Here is a 21,705-nt window from a genome sequence, read left to right as displayed (position 1 = left end):
AGTACAGGAACCTTCCTGGGTCACCCAGATGCTCCCTAAGTATAATCTCAGGCCTCATTGTAACAAAGGGAATTCTGACCAAAGGAGTTGAGACCCCAGAGGCAGGGGCTGAAGAGAAACAGCAGCCACAAGACAGGATATGCCCTGAAGAGTCTGCAGAAGTGTTACTTTACTGGGCAGAATTGCCCTCCCCCCGCCCCAAGCGTCAGCAGGGACACAGCCCTACCCACACAGCACTGTGAGATAAAACATCCAGCCTAAGATGAGCAGAGCAGTGAGGCCTCACCTCTGCTCTCCCTCTGCCGGGGGGCTCCTGGAGGACTTCCTGGCTGCCCACCCAGCCCCCACAACACACACTCATCTTCTGGGTACGCAGACACCCCTTGTAGGTTCTATGTTTCATGGAGTCGGTGAACACAATGCTGAGGGGATGCAGCATCAGTGCTGATATCCAGGCTCCTGGGTTGGGGGCACTTCCCAGAAAGGGTAGCAATGGGAAGAGATCTTAGGGGATGTGCTGACTGACAGTCCCACCTTGTTGCACACACCCAGCACACCAGCATCCCTGTCTCTACTAGGACCTGAGAGCTCAGCCCTGGGACAGTCCTGTCCTACAGATTCAGGGGAAGTCCCAGGTGTATGCAGTCACTCAGTCACCAAAGCAGCAGGGCCTGTCCTAAATCCTCATCTACAATTGACGCACTTTCTGCAACCACAGTGTAGACAGTCTACACAGCCAGAGACCCTGGCCCTGCTGACAAGGGCCACGGTGGGCGACTCCAGGCTAGAGACCACTGTGGGCAAAGAGGTAGGAGTCTCCATGCACAGAATCACCGAGAGTGCACACAGTGGCCCTCTGGCATGTGCTCTTGGTCATAGCCCTGAGCAGCACTATAGCGTTCCTTAGAAGCCACAACTGATTTTTGACCCACCCCCATTAGGCCAGGGATAGAAAGTCATTTCCCAAGTTACTTCCCTTCCCTCACCAGCTGGAAGAGAGGTTGGAAAGCTAGAATAGATCTTCAAACTGCATTCCCCAGAGAGAACAGAGGTTCCAGACACAACCCTTGCAACATTTTAACCTTCCATGTGCTTAACTCTTTGGTAGGATTTACCTAAAGGACATGACTCACTTTGAAGAACAAAACAGCTGTGACCTAGGACCCTAATCTGAGGTCCCCTCTGCTTGCCACACATCTGGGTCTCTGTGAATAGTGTCACAGCCCAGCACTAGATCACTTACGGTGTCTGTGCCCACACAGCCCACAGGGTGGGCCCTGCTGGCTCTTGGGGGCAGCACGGTCTTTGTGGGGTCTGCTTTCCCGTTGTGACACGTGCGGGACCTGTCCGAGCTCCACAGCTCAAAGCTGGATGGGGGCAGGAAGGGTGGGATGACGGCCTTCAGCTTGTCACTGGGGAGCCGGGGGAAGGGCGCTCCATTCCGTAGCTGAAAAAGACGAGCCAGGATTAGCTGGGCCCAGGAAGCTCCCACACCCGGGGTGGGGGGAAGGATCCAGTTTTCCAGGACTGTAGATGATGGCACCTTTGCCCACTTCTCCACTGGAAACAGGAGCCCAGATAGCATTATAGGCTCTCCTCTCTGTAACCCAGTGCACTGTGGCAAGATGAGGGCATGGACAGGGGACAGAGAATCATGAGAGATGAAGAGATGCTAGAGTGGGGGGGGGGGCAGAGGGGATAGGGGGCCACTCTGCAGTGGCAGAGAACTGAGCCACTGGGCAGTGAGGGGAAGCAAAGCACATTCCAGGTATAGGCTGGACAGGATGTAGGCAAGCCTGCAGCCCGGGGTGCAGGAGGAGGGTGCAGGGCTGCAGAATCTGCATGTGCCAGGCTGGAGTGAAGGTATAAGGGGCAGAGGCCGAGGGATCCAAGCCCAGCCACACCCAGCCCATGCTTCCAGCACTGACATTTTTTCAACTGTGACTTAGTTCCACACTGTGAACCTGTGCTGGGGTCGGTATAAACCCACATAGCTCTGACGTCAGGACATCTGCAGCAGCATACCCACGTCCACACTCACGGTAATTAAGAACAGACTGAACATAGCGCCAGATGTCCTCTATGGGGACAGACACCCCACAGCTAGCCCGGCCTGGGGGTGGCCAGGCAGGCAGGCAGGCAGGCATCTTTACACCAGTGGCTGCAAACATCCACCCTGGAGCCAGCAGAGTCATGGACCAGCAGCCACCCACCACGGGCCACCAAGTGCGCGCACACTGGTCCCCTCTGGTGCCCACAAGCAGTGGGGCAGAAGAATGCCAGGGCTGAAGGTAGGCCCCCAGGCTTCCCTCACTGGCTAAGCTGTCTCTCTGCCAGTCGGTGAACGGGTGTCGCCCTCTCTGGCCTCTACCTGGGGGGAACTGGGTTAGATACTCAGGGCAGCCAGCCCACTACAGATGGGTACTTCCACTCCTTGGGTGACGTTGCTGCAACCCTTTTAGAAGCTAATGACTTTCCAATCTTTGCCTGAGGAATAATTAGGAAGGAGATAACAGGACACGGATGTTCAGTAGAGCTGTTAGAATTACAAAGAGCTACAGACCACCCCACCCCCCAACTCCCACGGGTCTGCTTTGGGTGAAGTCATTCTGTGATGGACTGTCCTGTCACGCGGCTATTAAACATGATGTGGCTAAACAAGGTTCTAATGACGTGGAAAAGATCGTGGTAAATTGTTAATAAATTAGGTGGAAATTGTAATACCACCGGTCTTGTGCGGCTCTGGAAAGGTTGAGTAAAGAGACGAACATTTAGGCAGTGCTGAAGTATTTGCTGTTATTAATATAACACGATTCTACCATCTTCAATGCTAAAACGGCCTAGGAAAAACACACAAGAGATGAAAACCAAAAAAAATGCCACCATGACTCACTCTGGATGTGTGATCTTGATAATCCTGAGTGCCACACCTGCACCTGGCAGCCAGGTAGAGGGTGGACAAGGGCCAGGACCACTCTGCTCTGCAGCTCTGACCCTGTCCCTTGGCAGGCAAGTAGCTCAGGCTTGTCTGTCCTTGACAATACTTCCCCCTGCTGGCCAGAATTGGAATTGGGATCTTGGTGCCAAGGTGCTCTAACCTGGAGACTTTTAGTGCCAGACAGCCCGACAAGAGCAAGACTGGAGAGATAACACAGTCAAGGTCATGCGGTGCTGATTCTGAGACAAGCACTAGGCTGAGCCTCCTGGGGGACAATCTCACTTAAAAGCTACCACTGTGGTGACAAGCACCCAAGTTACGGTGTGCGGCTTTCTGCAGGAACCCACCTTCCACATCTCTTCAGCAAGGACATCACCGGCATCTAACAGGACTGACCACCTGGAACAGACTTCACGGGCCAGCCTTCTGCAGTGTGCTGTGCCCACGTGACTAAACCGTAACCCCTCTGCCGTGCGGGATCCACGCCCTCTTCCTCACATCACGAGCTGAATGGTTTTCCTTTACCGTGATGTTCAGAGTCACCACACAGCCTCGGCCACAGAACCGAGAGACCACAGATGGAAATGCCCGGAGCTACAAGCCCTCAAAATCTTTCTTCCTTTTCAGCTGTACTGAGAAGATTCTATTTTAGCAGTAGAAAGTCTAACACAGGCTGTAACAGCCAGAGCTCTGGAAGCCGTCTTGGACCGTGAGGTAGCCTTGGTAACAGATGACTGGTCATGCATGGCAAACTGGGAGTAGAAGAATTTGGGTTCCCAGCTCCACGGAGTAAGTTGTTGTCTTATTTGTACCCCTATCACCTCAGGGACTATTTGATACTCTTAGCTTAGCCTAATCTAAGCTTACAGATCAGGAAACTGAGGCCCCTCCTAGACTAGAAACACCCTTCATCTGCTCACCCATTTAACCAGGATGGCGAGTCTTCCTGACAAATGCTGGCCATCAGTCTGTCCCCTCTAGTCCCTAAAACACGGACAGGACTTGGATTTGGCCATCAAGATCTGAGGATGTGTCTCCACTGGAAGCGGGTTTCCCTAGTACACAAGGCCCAGGTACTGAATAACTTGGCGTGATGGATTCCCCTAATCCTAGGACTCAGGAGATAGAGGTGCAGGGTGTGTGTGTTGCGGGGTGTCTGAAGTTAAGCCACCCTTGGCCACACAGTGAGGGTGAGACTAGCTTGGATTACATGAGATCCCAAGCGCTCATAAGGTCTCATTCAAAGTTCAGGACTGGCATCTGTTCTGACCCCTAGCAGCCAGGCTTCATTCACTGGTACCCATTGTGATCATCCATCGACCTGTGGCCACCTTGGAGGCAAACACTCACATCCCTCCTCCTATCAACCAGCCAGGGACTGGCAGCCACCATGCCGAGTGCTGATAGAGGGGGCAGCAGTAACCACCAAAGGAGCCCTGCACTCTTGTTCTTCGCTCCCTACTAAGGGACCACAGGCCAAACACTGCCTCCCTTACCCCACTCACCATGGTTGTCAGTAACACATCTTCCTTCTCTCTTCTCGGGCTCCCAGGACCTGCAAAACAAACAGAAGCTTCCTGAAATGCCCCTCCCCATGACCACAGCCTGCAGAGCGGCACTGGGGGCCCCACATCCTGGAAATCCAGCTCTCCCGGGGGCTTAAATATTTAATAGCAATTGGTGTTCAATATACTAACAGATGGAAGGCATTTAAAGGCATCTCAGAGGATGTTTTCAGCCTCTCCAGAAGCCACTGCCATGCTGGGTCAGACAGCAACATGCCCACTCAATGGTCTGTCTCTACCAGAGGTGCCAAAGGAGTCAACCCAGGATGGAATCTGATTGCCAGAGGGATCTTATCCAATCTATTTTCTTTTCAGGGTGGAAATATCCTTCAGCAACCTGGTGAGGCCGTGCAGTCTGTTGAATGCCCCGGTGCTGTGTAGCTCACTACCTCACCGCAGGGACTCATTGTATTTAGAGACGTCGCACCACTAGCCAATCACACTGGACTGTGCAGGCACCCAGCATCAAAGGCAAGAGAGGCAATGCCTGGCCTCTGGTCCCTTAGCAGGGAGTGAAGAACCAGGACACGGGGCTCCAGGGCTGGTTACTGCTCCCCACTTTACTACATTCTGCATGGTGTCTATCTGCTTCTAGTGTCTTCCAGACCGGCTACTGCTCCTGTGTCTCATCCCCACACCATCTTAGGGTCAGCAGTTTGGGGGTGGGACCTGTGCACCTGTGCCTTGGTGCCTCTGTTGACAACTACCCCACGTGCAGCCCTTCTCACCATTGTCCTTGGTCGCATGGGCTGCTTCCAGTGGCCCAGGGTGGCTAGTCCTGTCCTGGGGGGGCGCCCGCATGGTCGAGTCCAGTGCCAGCTCAGGCTCATCAGAGAAAGGCAAAGGTTGATTGGCAGCCAGCCCACGTGGCAGGGTCTGCATAAGTTTCAGCTTTCGGAACCTGTTGGACATCCGGCTCCACCAGGACTGTGTGGGAGGAAAGAGACGGAAGGAGCTGAAGGGACAAAAGAACAGGCCCAGGGACAAGGGTCCTACTCCATACAGCCTCCCCCTTCCTAGGTCCCAGGCAGGCACTGCCAATCAACCACAGCACCCTTCCTTAAATATCACACAGCTCGCCAAATTCTTCCCTAGCCCTTTAAAAGGGGAAGGCCAACCTTCAGGCCTCCCTTGTCATCCGGCAGCATGGGGATGCTCCAGGGTTGCCTGGCCTTTGAGTGGGGCAGCGGGGGCCGGTGGCTGGGCCGGCCTCGGTCCTTATTCACTTGCATGCACACAGATGCCAGCAGTCGAACAAGTTCAGTGTCTATGGGCACAAAAACAGCGTTTGACCTGTGAATAGATATTCCTGGCCCTGGGGAAGGACCCAAATCAACCCTATTCAGACTCAGAACTCAGTCCTGCAGCACCAGGGGGAGCATAGCCCCTGAGGCCACGGCTCAACCTCCTCACCTGTCCATTTGCTGTTCTCAGAGGAACCCGCCCTTCTCAGAATCAGGACCCTGGGTGTTGAAAAGCACAAGATCTCAGCCAGACTACTGCAGTTCCTAGTCTGACTGTCCTGCCCTAGGTAATGGCAGGTAAATTACATAGTCCCCCTGTGTGGTTCATAAGGAGGTGGCACTGACCCCCAGCACATAAACATGTCTTGAGGATTTCAAGGGGATTCCTAGGGAGTGCAGGATGCACCTAAGAGGGCTTTACACCACATTGGCACTTCCTGCAAGTGCCCACGGCAACCTATGGAAACGGCTCACTATTCTGTCGACCCAGAAAAGCTACAAAACCATGCAAACCAAGAGGTTCAAATCTTCATGTTCACTTGGATCCCTGTGAAACTGCCCACACCATCAGAGGTACGCACATCTAAAAAGCCCCAAGTACCCCGAGGAAGTCTTTAAAGAATCAGTGTGTGCCATTCAAGCAGTGCAATTGGAGAGTTGGGAAAGCCCAGACCAAACAGTAAGGCTGGGCGCTGCATCGGTGGCCTCCAAAACAGTGCTCATTTGTTTTTCTTTGCACATGCAGAGGGGATACTGAACATTTCCAGGTGAGCCGAGCACCTAAGTCAGGGGAACCCAGAGAGGCAGCTGCCCTGAGCTTACAGGAGCTCATGGACTCTGGACCAACAGTCAGGGAGCCTGCCTGGGACTGACGAGGGCCCTCTGCATGTGTGTGACAGTTGCATAGGTTGGTCTCTTTGTAAGGCGCCTAGCAGTGAGATCAAGACCTATCCCTGGAACTTAGCTGGCTTTTGGAAACCTGTTCCCCATGCTGGATTACCTCATCCAGCCTTGATGCAGTGGGAGGAGCTCGGTCCTACTTCAATTTGAAGTGCCAAGCTTCGTCCAAAGCCATAGGCCTGACCCTTTCTGAATGAAGGAGGAGGAGTGGATGGAGAGTGGGGGGGATGGGAATCAGGGGAGGGGAAACTGTGGTCAGTTTGTAAAATAAATTTTAAAAATGCTAATTAAATAATAAAAAAAGATGCACCGTCAAACTTAAGCTTGTGGTCATTTTAACCCCCAGGTGAACTCCCCTGCCTCCTTGAGATGACCTCATTGAAAAGGAACTCACTGTCCCTTAAGAGGGGGCTGCTCTGAGGCAACCACATCCCAGGGCAAACTGCAAAACAAAGCCTTTTGGCACCAGAAAAAATTCAGCACAAAATAAATGCAAATTTAAGAAAAAATTTAAATGTACTTTTAGCTATTGTGACCTCAACTTGGTTATTTATTTGTTTATTTTTAGAAGAGCATTGGACAAGAACGTGAAGAAAGCACACCCACCCCCCCACCCCCGCACTCCTGGCCCAGAGAAAGTATCCATCTACAGTGAGGGACGCATGGGTCAGATCCCCAGGAGGAGGTCCTGTGCTGGGACCACCCACACTCACTCCCCTGCCACTTCTACCTGCCCATCCTTTGCAGACCCTGTAGAATGCAACAGTAAATGAGGAAGACAGAGAAAGTACCAACCAACTCTCTAAGCATTCAATAACAGACAAGTGTTTGAGTGAAATTTTGAACAAAATTTTCATTTAAAAACCCAGGGGTTGGAAAAACAGCTTAGCAGTTAAGAGCTTTTACTCCCCTGCAGAGGACTTGGGTTTAGTTCCCAGCACCCACATGGCAGTTCATATCAGGCTGTAGCTCTAGTTCCAGGGGATCCAATGCACTATCTGCCCTTCATGGGCACTGCATTATATGTGCTATGTAGACACACATGTAAGCAAACCAATCATACATACAAAAAAATGTTTTTAATCCTAAAAAAGCCCCCAAACACTAAGAATAGGTATGGTACATGTCCACATGCCCAGTCAGGAGGCTGAGTTTAAGGCCAGCCTAGAATGAACAGTGAGACCCTGTCTTGGAAGGAGAAAAAAGAAGGGGGGTGAGACTAGGGTGTAAAGATGATCCAGAGGGCAACGGCACCTGTTACCAATCTGACATACTGAGTACAATCCTGAAAACCCACATGGCAGAAAGAGAAAACTAGCTTCTGCCAGTCATCCCCTGACCACACATACACCATGGCATGTTCAAGCAAGTGTAGTTTTTTAAATAAAGCCTCCATTATTACAACTTGGGGTTGTGATCCCAGCTCAGGTTCAAAGCCAAGGGCTCAGGAGGCCTCTGACCTCCTCTGTCTCTAGACTGAACCTCCAGGAGAATCAAGATAACGACATGCCAGACACCCTGCTCCTATTCGGAAGCCCCAGGCTTTAGAAGAGGGCCAGTCAGAGCGGGCTGGAGGGGGCATAGAAGGGAGCAGCAGGCCATCGACAACCCAGAGGCAAAATAGGTGGACCCACTAAGTGCAGGACCTTGGCCTCACATGGAGTAGAGTGGGGTCCTCCTCCACTTTGTTTTGTCAAAGGCCCTTTGTGTTTCCTGCACAGCATTTCTGGTTGTGACCACAGAATGGGTCTAGGTCCTAACTGCCTACAAAGCCACACGCCCTTGTTTGTCCTCTCTCCCAGCAAGTCCACAGCGCCTGGTGCTGGGAGGTGGTTGGCAGAGGATGTCCCAGGGGATGGGGTGTGCCCTGACACTTGAGACTGGCTTCTCTACAATGTATGAGCATAAGCTCATACAGTTATGGGAGGCACTGTTTGGTCCCCAGGCGAGGAAGGGCATGGAGGGTGGGCACTGCCTACAGGGTTACTCACCAGGATCATTCAGCAGCATCACCAGGTCAAAGGCCGTGTACCCATTCTTGGCACGCAGAGCAACATCGGCCCCTTGATTTAGCAGATACTTGACAATTTCCTTGTTTCTGGGGAGCAAAGGGGCAGGCAGTCAGCCTCCCTGTTCTCATGTGGATCCCGATCACCCTACAGCTCATGTGCCAAGGTCTGGTCACGGGCAGGTGCTGCGGTCCGTTAGAGGTAGGGCCTTAGAGAGGCCTACTGGTCATGGATGTGCCCCAAAGGGGATTCTGATCTCTGCACTGAGCACTTGTCTGGACACTTGCTCCCTGCCTGTGATAGTGTGAATGCAATTGGTTTCCACAGTTCATGGGGAGTGGCACTATTAGGAGATGTGGTTTGTTGGAGTGGGGATGGCCTTGTTGGAGGAAGTGTGTCACTGGGGTGTGGGCTTTGAGGTCTCATTATGCTCGATCCACGCACAATGTCTCAGACCACTTCCTGTTGCCTGCAGATCAAAGATGTAGAATTCTCAGCTCTTCTCCAGCACCATGTCTGCCTGCACCGCCACCATGCCCCACCATAATGATAACAGACTGAACCTCTGAACCTAAGCCACCCCATTAAATGTTTTCCTTTGTAAGAGTTGCCGTGGTCAGGTCAGGTGGCGCTCACTTTAATCCCCATCACTTGGGAGGCAGAGGTGGACAGATCTCTGTGAGTTTGCGGCCAGCCTACTCTACAGAGTGAGTTCCAGGACAACCAAGGCTACACAGAGACCCTGTCTCAAAAAAAGAGAGTTGGTGCGTCTTCATAGCAGCAGAAACCCTAACTAAGACACTGCCCATGCCGTGGATACTTTCGCCAGAGGTTGGAAGCCTTGGGACCCTTCCAACTTGAACAGCAACCTCTAGACCATGAGCCAAAATAAACCTTTTTCTTCATAAATTAACTGCCTCAGGCATTTTGTTAAGAGTGACACAAAATTGGCTAACCCACCAAGCAACAGGAAAAGTGTGGCTGTGTTCCCAGACAACAAGCCTGGCAACGTGAACCAGGCACACCGTCCTCAGATGTCTAAGCAGGGCACGGGCAATCACCATTGTTCTCCCGGCCCATCATGGCCTAGTGCTCAGCAGTTCCAGGGCAAATGTGCCGAGTATCAGTCCTAATGCCCCTTCCTTAATACCGATAAAAACCAGGACCTCTGCCCTAAAGGGCTCAGTTACCATGCCTACCTCTCTGTAGGGAGGACCTACAGAGACCTCCTTCCAGAAGCTTCTGCAGGGTCAGCGATTTTAAGCTTATCAGATAAGATAGCCAATGCAGGAGTGTGCTGTGGCCAGATGAACCGGGTAAGAGGAAAGCCCCTTAGGGGAGCTACAAGACGTCCCCAGAGGGGACTGCAGGAGGATGTCAGCCTGCCTGGCTGGGAGGATCACATCATTGTAAAGGTGACTATCAGTGTCTAAGGCAGGTGTGGCCACTGCTCATATCACAGAGGGGACACTTAATGGAGGTCTCTGAACTGCCATGTGAAAATTCCAAAAGAACCAATCCCACTGATCAGCAAAACACAAACTTGAGAAATGTATCCTTCTGCCTAGTATGCGCCTGCTGCATGGGTTTCGACAGCCACGGGGAAATTCCATGTCAGGCCAGCAATAGGAGGTTGACTGAACTGCATCCACACCTATTCTGCCTTTTCTGCCGGCCTCAGCAGTACCCTCATAGCCCTGGGCTACAGGCTGCATCTCGGGCCAGAAAACCTCATCCCCCAGCCAGGGCACTTGCTTGGCCTCACGTGGAGGGCGTTGCAAAGCGAGTGGGAGATACAGACCCATGGTAGGTGGCCTGCATGAGGGCTGTCCAGCCGTGCACGCTGTCCTGCTTGTCCATGTCTGCGTGCTTCTCCACCAGCAGCTGTACCAGGGGCAGCTGCCCTGTGACGGCCGCCAGCATCAGTGGGGTCGCCCCGTCCCCATTGACCAGGTTCACATGGTTAGGGTCTTCATCGGCGATCTCCTTGACCAGCTGAAAGTTTCCTACAAACGGCAGGAGTCCAGGTGACCTAGGTGACCCAGGTGACCCATGGTGACCCACGGTGACCCATGGTGACCCATGTGACCCATGGTGACCCATGGTGACCCATGGCCCTGGTACCACAAGCCCACACATCCAGTTGTCTCCCAGGACAAACATTTGCTCCATCTACCTCTGCTGTGGTCATGGGGACCACTAAGTTGGGTGAGAGAGGCACTTGGATCCCTGTGTCTATGACAGATGGAGACCAGCACTTGAGCAACAGAGTACTTCCTGTGTCACAGGGAGTGAATAAACAGATGTACTTCCTGTGTCACAGGGAGTGAATAAACAGATGTACTTCCTGTCTCAGGGAGCAGCGAGAGTGAGGAAGGGTCACAGGCCTGAAGAGGGAAAATACAGGTCTAGATGTCGAGTGGAGATCCCAGAGGGCTGCCTGGAGGTGATGTCTGGATCTTGGGAGATGGACCAGTGGGTAAAAGTGTTGCCATGCAAGCATGAGGACCCGAGTTCGAATCTTCGACTTACACAAAAGGCAGACATATGTAGCATGAGTGTCTGTAATCTCAGTGCTCCTGTAGGAGGCACGGACACAGAAGTCCCAGCAGCTTGCAGCCCGCCTGGCCTGGCATATGAAGCAGAACATCAGCAAACCCCCTCTCATGGTAGACAGAAGAAAGGTGGAAGATGGGCAACACTAAAAGCTGACCTCTGACCTCCACCTGATGCCACGGCATGTGGGTGACACATTTTCTCTCATACAAATAGAAACTCTGGGTAAAGAGCCCTTCTGTCATAACAAAACTGAGGCCAGGAGAGAGAGAAGCCAAATACAGCCCCACATCTAGCTGTGGGATAGCGGGAACATGGGAGAATGTTCTAGAATTTGTGGGTAGAACACGCTAATAAATACAGGCCCCCAGGGCTCGCATGGGAAGAGTGAATTATAATCCCTCACTGGAAAGAGTGAATTATAATCTCACAAAAGATATATATAAATTAAAAACCCCAAACTGCATCTCTTTACCCTGTGCCCATGGATAGGTGCAGAGGTCAGGGCCCTACAATCCAAAGCTCCTCTCTGAGGCACTTACCCATCTTCAGCGCGTAGAAGATGTCAGGCCGACTCTTCTCCTCATCTGGGCAAAAAGAGATTCCAGAATTAACCGAGGAGAAGTCTAATTGTAACTGCAAATTTGTAGGGTCAGAGAGACAGGTTAGCTTTCTATGGAGCAGGCCATGAGGAGCCATGGGGCTGAGGTCATGGGGCTGAGGTCATGGGGCCGAGGTCAGAGCACAGGCTAGCTTTCTAACAGGCAGGCCATGAGGAGCCATGGGGCCGAGGCTAGGGCAGTGAACAATGTGACAGCCCTCCATTCTGCTGTCACCACCAGCTTTTGAGAAGCCTGCAGGAATGGACCATCGCCCTAACTGCTAGTCAACAAAGCTATTAGATTTAGGCACTGAGATTTTGGGATGGATTTACCTAGGCTAATCAGAAAGCAGTGGTCTCAGAAAGAGTCCAGTCTGTAAGAATTTGAAAAGAAAACTTTTTTTTTCTTTAACTTCCAAAATCTAACAATGAACTATGTACAAGGTCAGAGACTCTGTGACACTGGGCAGTTGAGCGTGGGAAGTCATGACCATGGCCCCCAGAAAAGAAAACAGAACAGTTGAGCCTGGCTCTCGAGGCTGGGGCATCTGTGGTGCGTTGATGGTCCATGGTGCTGGTCTGGGCTTTAGTGGTATTGTTCACATCAGTGTAGTTCCAGGGACCCTGCCATGTCTCGTGTAGAAGAAGCCTGCCCCAACCTCCGCACAGCAGGAGGATAGAGGGATGTCCCAGAGACTGGGCAGCTCTGGGGTGAGAAAGAGCCCAGGGAGGCCAAGGTCTTGGGGTGGATTTTGGCATTTCTGAGGAAGAATGGGGGCTACAGCTGATGATTTAAGGGCTTTTGCTATGACACTCATGATCACGCAGCCTCCACTCCTTGAGGCTGGCACACTTGCTGGACCCCCCGAGGTCCATTCAAGGTTATCGTCCCTGGGAGACCCCTTCACATTACCCTGGCTCTGCCACACTGGCTTTTCTTCATCTCTTTCTTACCAGCTGCATCTAACTCATGATGCGTCTCTCCCACACTGTTATCATTTTTTCCTGTTTCTTAGCTGCCTTCCCAGACAGGGGCCACAGTCCCCCAGGGTAGGGATCCAGGTCTCAACTGTTCACTGGCATGTGTCAGTTGTTCTGAAGGGCGCCTGAACTGAGCAGGCGTCCCACAAACACTAGTAAAGGGACCGAACTTCCCACTGTCGGAAGCTACACACCTAGAACTGGGACCGACACTTCAGTGAACAGCTGTCACAAAGCCTGACAAGAGAAATGCACCCGTACTTCATGCAACAGGACACTAGGGTCCCTGAGACACAGATGCCATGCCAGGGGCCACACAGCCTGAGTGGGCAAAGTGAAGTTCAAGCTGGGTCTGGTGGGCAGTCCCCACTTGTCTCCCGCGCTGCTGGGGGCTCAGGCCGTGTGCGACACTGTTGAGCAGAGGTTCCAAAGTGCAATGTGCTCCATGACCACGTCACTAAGAACAGCCTTAAAAAATGGCACAGAGCAAAGAAGCACAATGTGTGCCAGAAAAAAACAAACTCAAAAGGGCTACTCTGTACTAATCTTGAGTGAACGGGTTCTTGGGGATTTGACACCCAGCAGCCATCCCTGAACAGGAGTGCAAAGCTAGGCTTGCACAAGGCCACACCCACTCATTTACATTCCAGGTGTGGCTGCTTTCACTCTCCCAAGGGCCAGGAATCAGCACTGAGCGCTGAGCGAGCCCAGGAAGCCTGAGTACCGGTGGGTGATCTGGCCTTTTACAGAGAAAACTTTGATGCCCTCTGTTCAGGAAGGATCCCAGGAACACTAATTCAGAGTCAACACTTAGGGAGGAAAGACCTCATTCTACAAGGTCGCAAGCTCCTGTCCACACAGAGAAATGTATAAGGCCTGTGTGCCACAGGCGTTATATAGTCCAGAGCCCATGGCCTGTCTGCCAAGACTCCTACTTCTGCACTTTTTTTTGGTTGGGCAAACCCTGGCTCGCACCATCTGAACACTCCTCTGTGAGGCCACAGCAGGAATGGGGTGTTTTGGCCTGACCTGTTTTCGGCCTGACAGTGGTCAGCGGGTCCAGGTAGTCAGCCAGATCCCTGTGCTTGCGGTCAAGGGCAACCTCGAAGGCCGTCTTCTCCAGCACACTGAGGTGGTCGGGGTTGGCTCCCTTCTCAACCAGCTGCTGTGCCACGCTGAGCTTCCCAAGGAGGGCCGCCAGCATCAGAGGGCTCCAGCCCACAGTCCGGGCTGTGTGGTTGGGGTCCGCACCCCACTCCATCAGGAGGCGTACCACAGCCTCGTGCCCGTGCTGAGTGGCAGCCATCAGGGCTGTGATGCCCAGCAGCTCGTCCTTGCTGCCTCCCATGGCTGGTGACTCGCTGGACGGGCCGTGATGATCCACAATGGCGCCGGCCTCGAGCAGCAGCTTCACCACGCCCAGGTGGCCGCCCCGAGAAGCCACAGTGAGCACGCTGGCACCCAGCCGATTCTGAGCATTGACGTCAGCCCCGTGATCCAAAAGGAGATGTGCGACGCTCGCATGCCCACACCTGCCAGAAAGATGGGAATGAGAATCTAAACAGATCACGTGACAAGTGACCCTCACCACTGCCAACTACTGCAGGTACAGTACCTGCTCAGACGGAACGACTGTGGCCTGGTGTGGGGTACCAGGCCCTGTGCAACCACCCTCATCTGATGACAGAAGCCCTGGCTAGGCTGGACTCTGTCTCTCCTCCATGTGACACTGAGGAAGACTTTGTTTTCTCTGTGCCTTCATTTCCTGATCTGTAAAATGGGGCTATAACCATACCCCATGGAGGGCTGCTTGTGGCTTACTGGGCAGATAGAGGGAGCTCCTGGAGCCATGCTTAGCCAAAGGAAGCAGGCACTCAGTGTTAGCAATGATAACTGCTATGCTTTTTCCATTCTACAACCTGCTACAGTCACCTGCCTGGTTAAGGACCACTCTGGGATAAAACACCCAGCCCTGGGCAGTGCTACACTATTAAACGGTGATACACACCTTTAATCCTAGCACTCAAGAGGCAGAGGCAGGAGGATCTCCGTGAGTTTGAAGCAGCCTGCCTACACAGTAAGACCCCTGATGCCCAAAACTGAAAGAAAAAAACAAAACAACCCAGTCCTGAGGCTTGGGCACAGACATGCAGGCCAAACATCATCACATAAAAGAAATAAATCTAAAGAACAAAACATGAGGCGGACTTTATATAAGGAAATACACCTGAGGTAGATCTGTGACCTACTCATAGACTCCCACACACAGACACCCTGAGGTCTCAATCCATCTACCTTGACTTCTTCCCTACACCACTCTGCCCACCACATCTGAGTTCTCTGTACCCTGCTACATGGCCTGCTAAGCTGTCTCTGCCAGCGCTCTGATTCCCTCATGGGCAAAGCCCCTGTGATTCATTTCTGCTCTTCCCAGCCCCCACCAACCCCACCACATGCCAGTGGTGACAGCTGTGCTGGGCGGAAGGACCCTGGTACCTCTGTGGAGGCCTACTGCCACCTGCTGGCAGGAATGTTCACTGAAGGTGGCTGTGAACCTGGCGTGGCCAGATCAAAGAAATTCCAACTGTACATTGGGGCCCAGAGAAGACAGACAGGCTCCCACCAACTCCCCGAGTCCAGTGGGAGGGCAGACGTCGTTTCTGAGGGCTCTGAGTGGAGAGTGTCCAAGCTAGAGAAGGTTCCCGACTAATGGGGGGTGTTAGAAGACCACAGTGCAGGGCACAGGCTCAGAGGCAGGTTCTGAACTAGATGCTCAGTCCTCATTTCTGAAAGTGGATTTTGTCCTTCAACTAAATCTCGGGGCTTCCTCCCACTGAAGGAGGCAAGGCCAGGGCTGAACTCTGGTCTCAGGCTCCAGCGAAATATAAAATACCTTCTGGGCGGTGAACCTTGACACAACAGGCCGCCTCCTACAGCATGCGAATGAGAACTTGGTGGCCTGGCGCCCCAGCCTGGAGCAGGATGGGGGCCTCTTCTCTGAGGCAGAGAGGCGAGTCTAGGGAGTTACACCCACATGCTGAGGCCTCCCCTGTCCTGCTCCCTCCTGTCCATCCTCCGAGCAGTCCACACACCTAACCTCAAGGTCCCTCCCAAGTGCCCAGTCAGGAGGGCCACCAACATGGCTAATACCTCCCAGTCCCTCGCCACCCCCTCCTACCCTCCTTCCTTGCACTTCCGGTGGAGTCTCACTCCACTTTCCTGCCATTTGGTCCTGCCAAGCAAAGTGCTTGGCCTCTGTCCTGCTCACTCCTGCCCCCATCTCACCAGCTCCGAATGAGTGGTTTCCTGGGCTCCCTCCGGAGGACCCACAGTGTGCAGCTTTCCTCTGCCTACACCTGAGTTCTCCTCCAAAAACCATATCTCCTACCTGACTGTGGCTAAGGATAGGGCTAGGCAACTTCTCCAGCCCACAACACAGGAGATGGCCCATATTAGAGTTCAAAATCGTCTGTCCAATGAGCAAATAAATGAATGCATAGAAAGGGTAACAGGGGAGGGGAGGGAAAGAGAGGGAAAGGGAGGGAAGGGGAGGGAAAGGGAGGAAAGGGGAGGTCTGAGAGACAGAAAGCAACCAAGGGCTGCAGTGTTGGCCTCCACTAGAGTAGAGTTCAAAGCTCCCATAGGTCTTGAGAGCACAAAATAACCTCTAGGGTAATCCCCAACTGCAGGGTACGTGATACTTTCAGATTCTTATCTCATTTGAAAACCGAGAGGTGAGCACAGCCTCCCATTTCACAGATAAGGAGGCTTAAGATTAGAGCAGAGACAAATTAATCTCAATTGGAAAGTGACAGGACCCAAACCAGCCCCAAGAATTTTCAATCACAGCTCTTCCAGCCTGCCCAGTTCCTACAGAGGAAGCGAAGGACTGAATTCGAGCAGAAATACTGAATTTGGGGATGTTTTCTGAACTCTCGGGTAGCCCTAGAGAGCATTCAATTAGGCTGAAAATACAAAATGATCCAACGGAGCCCGAGATAATTTTGCGGATGTTCAATTTCTAATAGGTAATTACTGGAGATGAGGCTGCTGGGGGCTTCTGAGCAGGTGCTGAGACTGTCAATTAATTTCAGCAATTAACACCTGTGCTTTAGGAGCTGATACGTGATCTTGCCACTCAGAGCACCTGGCGGCCACCCAGAGGAGCTGGGGAAAGGCAGAAGCGGATGGAAGGTAAACAGACCCATGTGTGACGAGAAAAGCACCCACAGGGAGTTGTCAATTGCAGGATTCACAGCTCTCCCGGGCCAGCAGTCCAAGTGTGAATCTTACTGTCACTCAACTGGCTGTGTGGCTATAGGCAAGATCCCTACCTTCCCTTTGGCCCAATTCCCTACCTGTAGAAGAGGTACAACGGTAATACACACTTCCTAAGGTTTGGGGTGGACTGGAGGAGCAAATTCATTTAAAGTGGTGAGTACGGTTCTGAAGACTTTTAGGTGCTCAAGAAAGCTGGACGGATGATACAGGCCTGGCTGATGCAGGAAGAGCCGACCTGCTTGGACTACGGGGAAAGTTCAAGGACAACCTGGGCCAATCAGTGAGACTTTGCTTTAGAAGAGGGCTGAGGTTGTAACTCAGTGGTAACATGCTTGCCTGCCAGGTGCAAGCCCCTAAATTCAACCCCCACGATTGGGGAGGGAGGTAAAGGGGATAATCTATTATTTTGCAAATAGGAAACTACAGCTGATACTAAAACCATAAGAAATGGATGTCTCCAAGTCCTGCCCCGAGGCTTCTATAACAAGCACACATTCATTTAGGTAGACACAGTGACTGGAACACAGTCCAGAGACGGAGAGTGACCAAGCACAGGCTCCCCTGACCAGAGGGACCGACTAATAGACCCTCCAGGAAGTCTCCCTGCCTCAGTGCCTGACCCTGAACCTCCGCATGGACCTGGCAGCAGATGGCTCAGTGCATCTCAACTCCAGGGCTGCGGGGTCACTTGTGAGGGACAGCACCGAAAAAATGCCCAGGCCCTGGGTAACAGACAAGTGTGAATTCTAATCTTGTTCTTACAGGAGAACCCTCTACCTTGGTCTTGTTCAGCAGTAAGGAGTGGATCACACTAATGCTCTAAAGACAGGACCAGTCAGAGCTAGAGAGATGGCTCAGTGGTTATGAGCACTGGCTGCTCTTCCGGAGAACCCAGCTTCAATTTCCAGCATCCACACGCCTCCTGACAACTACCTATAATTCCAGTTCTATGGGCTCTCTTGCCCTCCTCTGGCTTCCAAGAGTACCAGGCTTGCACATGGCTGGCTGGTGTGCACACACGTGTGCGTGCACACACACACATACACACAAAAAAAATAATTAAACAGTGCCTGTGGCAAACTGAGGCATGAAAAGGCAGCCCAAAGCTTCTCCATTTGGAGGTGTCAAAGTTGGACTGTTTGGACCACAAATCCCAGCTTGCTTTACAATAGCACCTGAAGGGCTCTAACAGGTCCAGGCACGGCAAACATGGCACCAGCAGGTCTTACATTCCTCCCTTCCCTCTCCATTGCTAAACCGTTAGATTGCATTCCTAAAGCTAGTCACCAAAGTCTATTCCTTTATTTGGCCACTCTCTTATGCCTGACCAAAACACCAAGATCCAGCAATCAAAACACCAAGGCCCAGCAATCAAAAGTCATTCTTTGGCTACACTGACTAACAGGTCCTATCAGAACGTCCCAACTCACCCTGGCACAGGCTTCTTTTTTTCTCCTTAAAAAAACTCCTGCAGAGATACCTTTGACCTATCCGGAGGCAGCACCCCACACACTGCCATCCCTACCCTCCACTTGTCCCCTCTGGGGTAATAGAATCTCTTTTGTGCCTATATTAAGGAACTGAAATTAACCAGGGCTCTAAAATGTACAAAGTCATTCCGAGCCTCTTTCTCATGCCTCTTCCCGCCCTCCACCCCTCTCGTCAGACTTCAGACCTTCAGTCACAGCCTTTAGAAAGGTCACCCTAGGATTCCCATCTGGAAGGACATCCCAGTGAGCCTCTGGTATAGCAGGGTGGGGTACAAACAGGGAGGCAGCCGACTGCAAGTGGACAGGCTTTCCTGGTGTGGCGAAGCACGGAAGGCTTCCTAGAAGGAGCTAAGCTTGAGACTGGAGGGGCTTTGTTGAGGGCAGAAGAGGAAAGCCTCATGCTAAGGGTTCTGCAGAGGAACTCCCTGCCCACATGTGCACCGACTAGCTGTATGCTGGAGGCTCGCTTTGCCATTGAAATCTCAGGATCTCTCTCACCTGTAAGGTGGAGAAGATACTCTTGGCACAGAGTAAATGCTCAGTGTTAGCATTTTAAAAATACAGAGTGGGTGCTGGAGAGATGGCTCAACCATTAAGAGCACTGGCTGCTCTACTGGAGGACCCAGATTCAATTCCCAGCACCTGCATGGCAGCTCATGACTGTCTGTAACTCCAGCTCCAGAGGATCTGACACCTGCACACCAAAGCACATAAAACGAGTATTTTTAAAAAAATACAAAGTGATACAGAGAAGGACTGGCTGAAATCTTGGCCTGAGCTTAAGAGACCAGAAGGGATGTACAGAAGAGTCTGGACAAAGTGTCAATCTGAGACTAGGGAGCACTGCAGACAGGCACAACCAAGCACTCGTTCTAGAAAGATCTGGAAGCTCTTCAAGGAGGCAAGGGCAACGGCATGCTTGGAGGAAAGGAATATGGTGGGAGACCTCTGCAGAGGTGTCTGCAGACAAGGATGGTGTGGATTCCGGGGCTATCTCAAGTCAACAGGGGTAGGTGGGTACTAGACAGAGGAAGGCTCGCCTGGAAGAAGAGTGGGAACTGCCACTAAGGGGAAAGGGAGCTAGAAGATTCTAAGGTCACTTCTGCTGCTCTGGCCTTCCCCTCTGGTGCACCCACCTCCTATGTGCCTGAAAGCCAAGCCCACTCTTAAGACTAGGGCTAGAGATATCTCAGTGGTTAAGAGTACCAACTGTTCTCAAAGAGACCATAGGGTTTATTCCTAGCACATCATAACCGTCTGTACCTCCAGTTCCTAGGGATCCACTGGCCTGCCTGGCTTCCCTCAGGTACCAGGTACCCATGTGGTACACACGCATACAGGCACACAAACACTCGTACACATAAAATAGAAATAAATAAATCTTTTAAAAAATTGTCTCTTCTCTTGTACTCTCCAGCTCAGTACATTTGTAACCCACAGCCAGAAATCTAGAGATGGATTTTGCTGTCTCACTCACTCCTGACCCCTTCGCAGAGTCTCAGTCACAAGTATCAACTTCAGTCTGGTCCAGGCCACTACTACTGTCTCCTCTCTGGGCTGCTGCCTTCCTAACCAGCCTTCCTGACTCTAGCCTATCTCTCCGCCCATTCTCACATGTGGTGAGTGAGCCTATCCAAAACAAAACTCTGATTAAGTCGCTCCCGACATCCTTCTCAACCCCAATATCTGGCGCCTGCCGGCTTCCTTCTCTCCAATGGTGGGCTCATCTCCCATTACTTGCAGCTCCTTCCGGGTCCCAGCATCCTCCCAGGTGTCTGACTACTGGCCATCATGATGTGTTCGCACTGTGCCCCTTCCACACATAAATTTTCGAGTCGTGGTTAATTCTTACACACCCTCGGGTCTCGACATGGACACACACATTTCTACTAAAAATTGCCCCCGTTCTCCCATCGGGGTCAGCTACTACGGTCAGACCTTCCAGATAAAGATTACTACTTTATCTACCTCCCCACTCCTACCCCCCCACCAAGTGGGGACTTAACAGGATCCCGGTTATCTATCTTCCAAAAAGCCAGGGTGAGCAGACAGGTTCTTAGGAGACCCTTGATGCCTAAACGGAATGAATGAACGCCTGGAAGATGTACTCGGCAGCCTCCAGACTGTTCAAAAGCTAAAGTTTCTAACATTCTAATCTTGTGTTTCTGAAACAGCCCTTCTATTTCCAGCAACAGATGACCCAAAAAAAGCAATGCTCCGAGTCTGCCATTTGCACTTCCACGAGTCCCGAACTCTATCCCTCCCGATCCCCACTCACCTGGCCGCCTGCATGAGCGCGCTCCAGCCGTAGTGGTTGCGGCTGTTGACCGAGGCTCCGCGGCGCAGCAGGAACCGCACGAGTGGCTCGTGGCCACCGGCCGCCGCCAGCTGCAGCGCCGAGTTGCCTGCCTCATCCGAGCAGTCCACCGGCACCGGTGCTCCGGCCTCGGCCGTCCGGGCCGCCTCGGGCCCTGTCTGCTCCGCTCCCACTTCGAGTCCCACGGCCGGCTCCGCGCCGGGCTCCAGCAGGCGTCTCGCGGTGTCGGTGTCGCCCTGCTCGCAGGCGCGGAGCAGCAGTTGCAGGCCCGGGGCCAGGGCGCCCTCGCCCATCGCCGGCCACCCGCTCCGCGCCGCTGCCCGCTCCCACCCGCGTCCGCGCGCGCCCGCCGCCGCCCGTAGACCCACCCCCTGGGTGCGCGCTCGCCGCCGGGGCGCGCGCGCAGGGCCCGCCTCCGGGCTTGGAGTGTGGGCCTGTGACTGTGTGGTGACTTCTCAGCTTTGGTGCCCGGTGCCAATCCGACCTCTGGGCCTAGCGGGCCTCGGGAATCGGGCCTCAGAGTCACCCCTGGCCGGCAAACCGCAGCTCCTCCGACCGCAGTATGCCCTCCACTTCACTAGCACTTCCTGAACAGTTGGGGACAGAATCACTCCTGCCCTGTCGGTTGGCCCAGAATCCCTGCTGTGCTGTGTTCTCCATCTGTGTCAGGCTACCAGCCGCTGTCCCTTGTCTTTGACGTGTGGCTCAAACTGCAGCAGTAACTTACATGCTACAGATGGAGATTTTTTTTTCCCAGTCACACCCCAGACCCACTGAGTCAGAAACTCAGTGTGGGGGCCAGGAACTCTTGTTTAACAAGCCT

The 21,705-nt window shown here is 52.8% G+C and overlaps 1 protein-coding gene across 2 annotated transcripts in view; it reads right to left on the bottom strand.

Annotated features, from left to right (window-relative positions):
• Anks6 (ankyrin repeat and sterile alpha motif domain containing 6) overlaps nt 1-21,226 on the bottom strand; it is a 36,163-nt gene extending 14,937 nt beyond the window's left edge. For both annotated transcript variants that reach the window (XR_014997301.2, XM_087897134.1), the window contains exons 1-9: nt 20,844-21,226; nt 13,824-14,326; nt 11,755-11,799; nt 10,458-10,662; nt 8,639-8,745; nt 5,622-5,770; nt 5,232-5,430; nt 4,444-4,493; nt 1,244-1,447 (exon numbers count right to left, since the gene is read on the bottom strand). Coding sequence is in view for 1 of the 2 variants with exons in the window: in XM_087897134.1 (XP_087753260.1) it covers nt 1,244-1,447; nt 4,444-4,493; nt 5,232-5,430; nt 5,622-5,770; nt 8,639-8,745; nt 10,458-10,662; nt 11,755-11,799; nt 13,824-14,326; nt 20,844-21,175 (1,794 nt within the window). In the remaining variant the exon portion in view is untranslated. The remainder of the gene's footprint in view (nt 1-1,243; nt 1,448-4,443; nt 4,494-5,231; nt 5,431-5,621; nt 5,771-8,638; nt 8,746-10,457; nt 10,663-11,754; nt 11,800-13,823; nt 14,327-20,843) is intronic.
• Between the last annotated feature and the right edge of the window lie 479 nt (nt 21,227-21,705).

Source organism: Myodes glareolus, chromosome 16 (genome assembly GCF_982192425.1).
Source record: "Myodes glareolus chromosome 16, mMyoGla1.1, whole genome shotgun sequence".
NCBI lineage: Eukaryota > Metazoa > Chordata > Mammalia > Rodentia > Cricetidae > Myodes > Myodes glareolus.
Note: the sequence above shows the minus strand (reverse complement) of the source record. Positions and strands in the feature narration are given on the sequence as shown.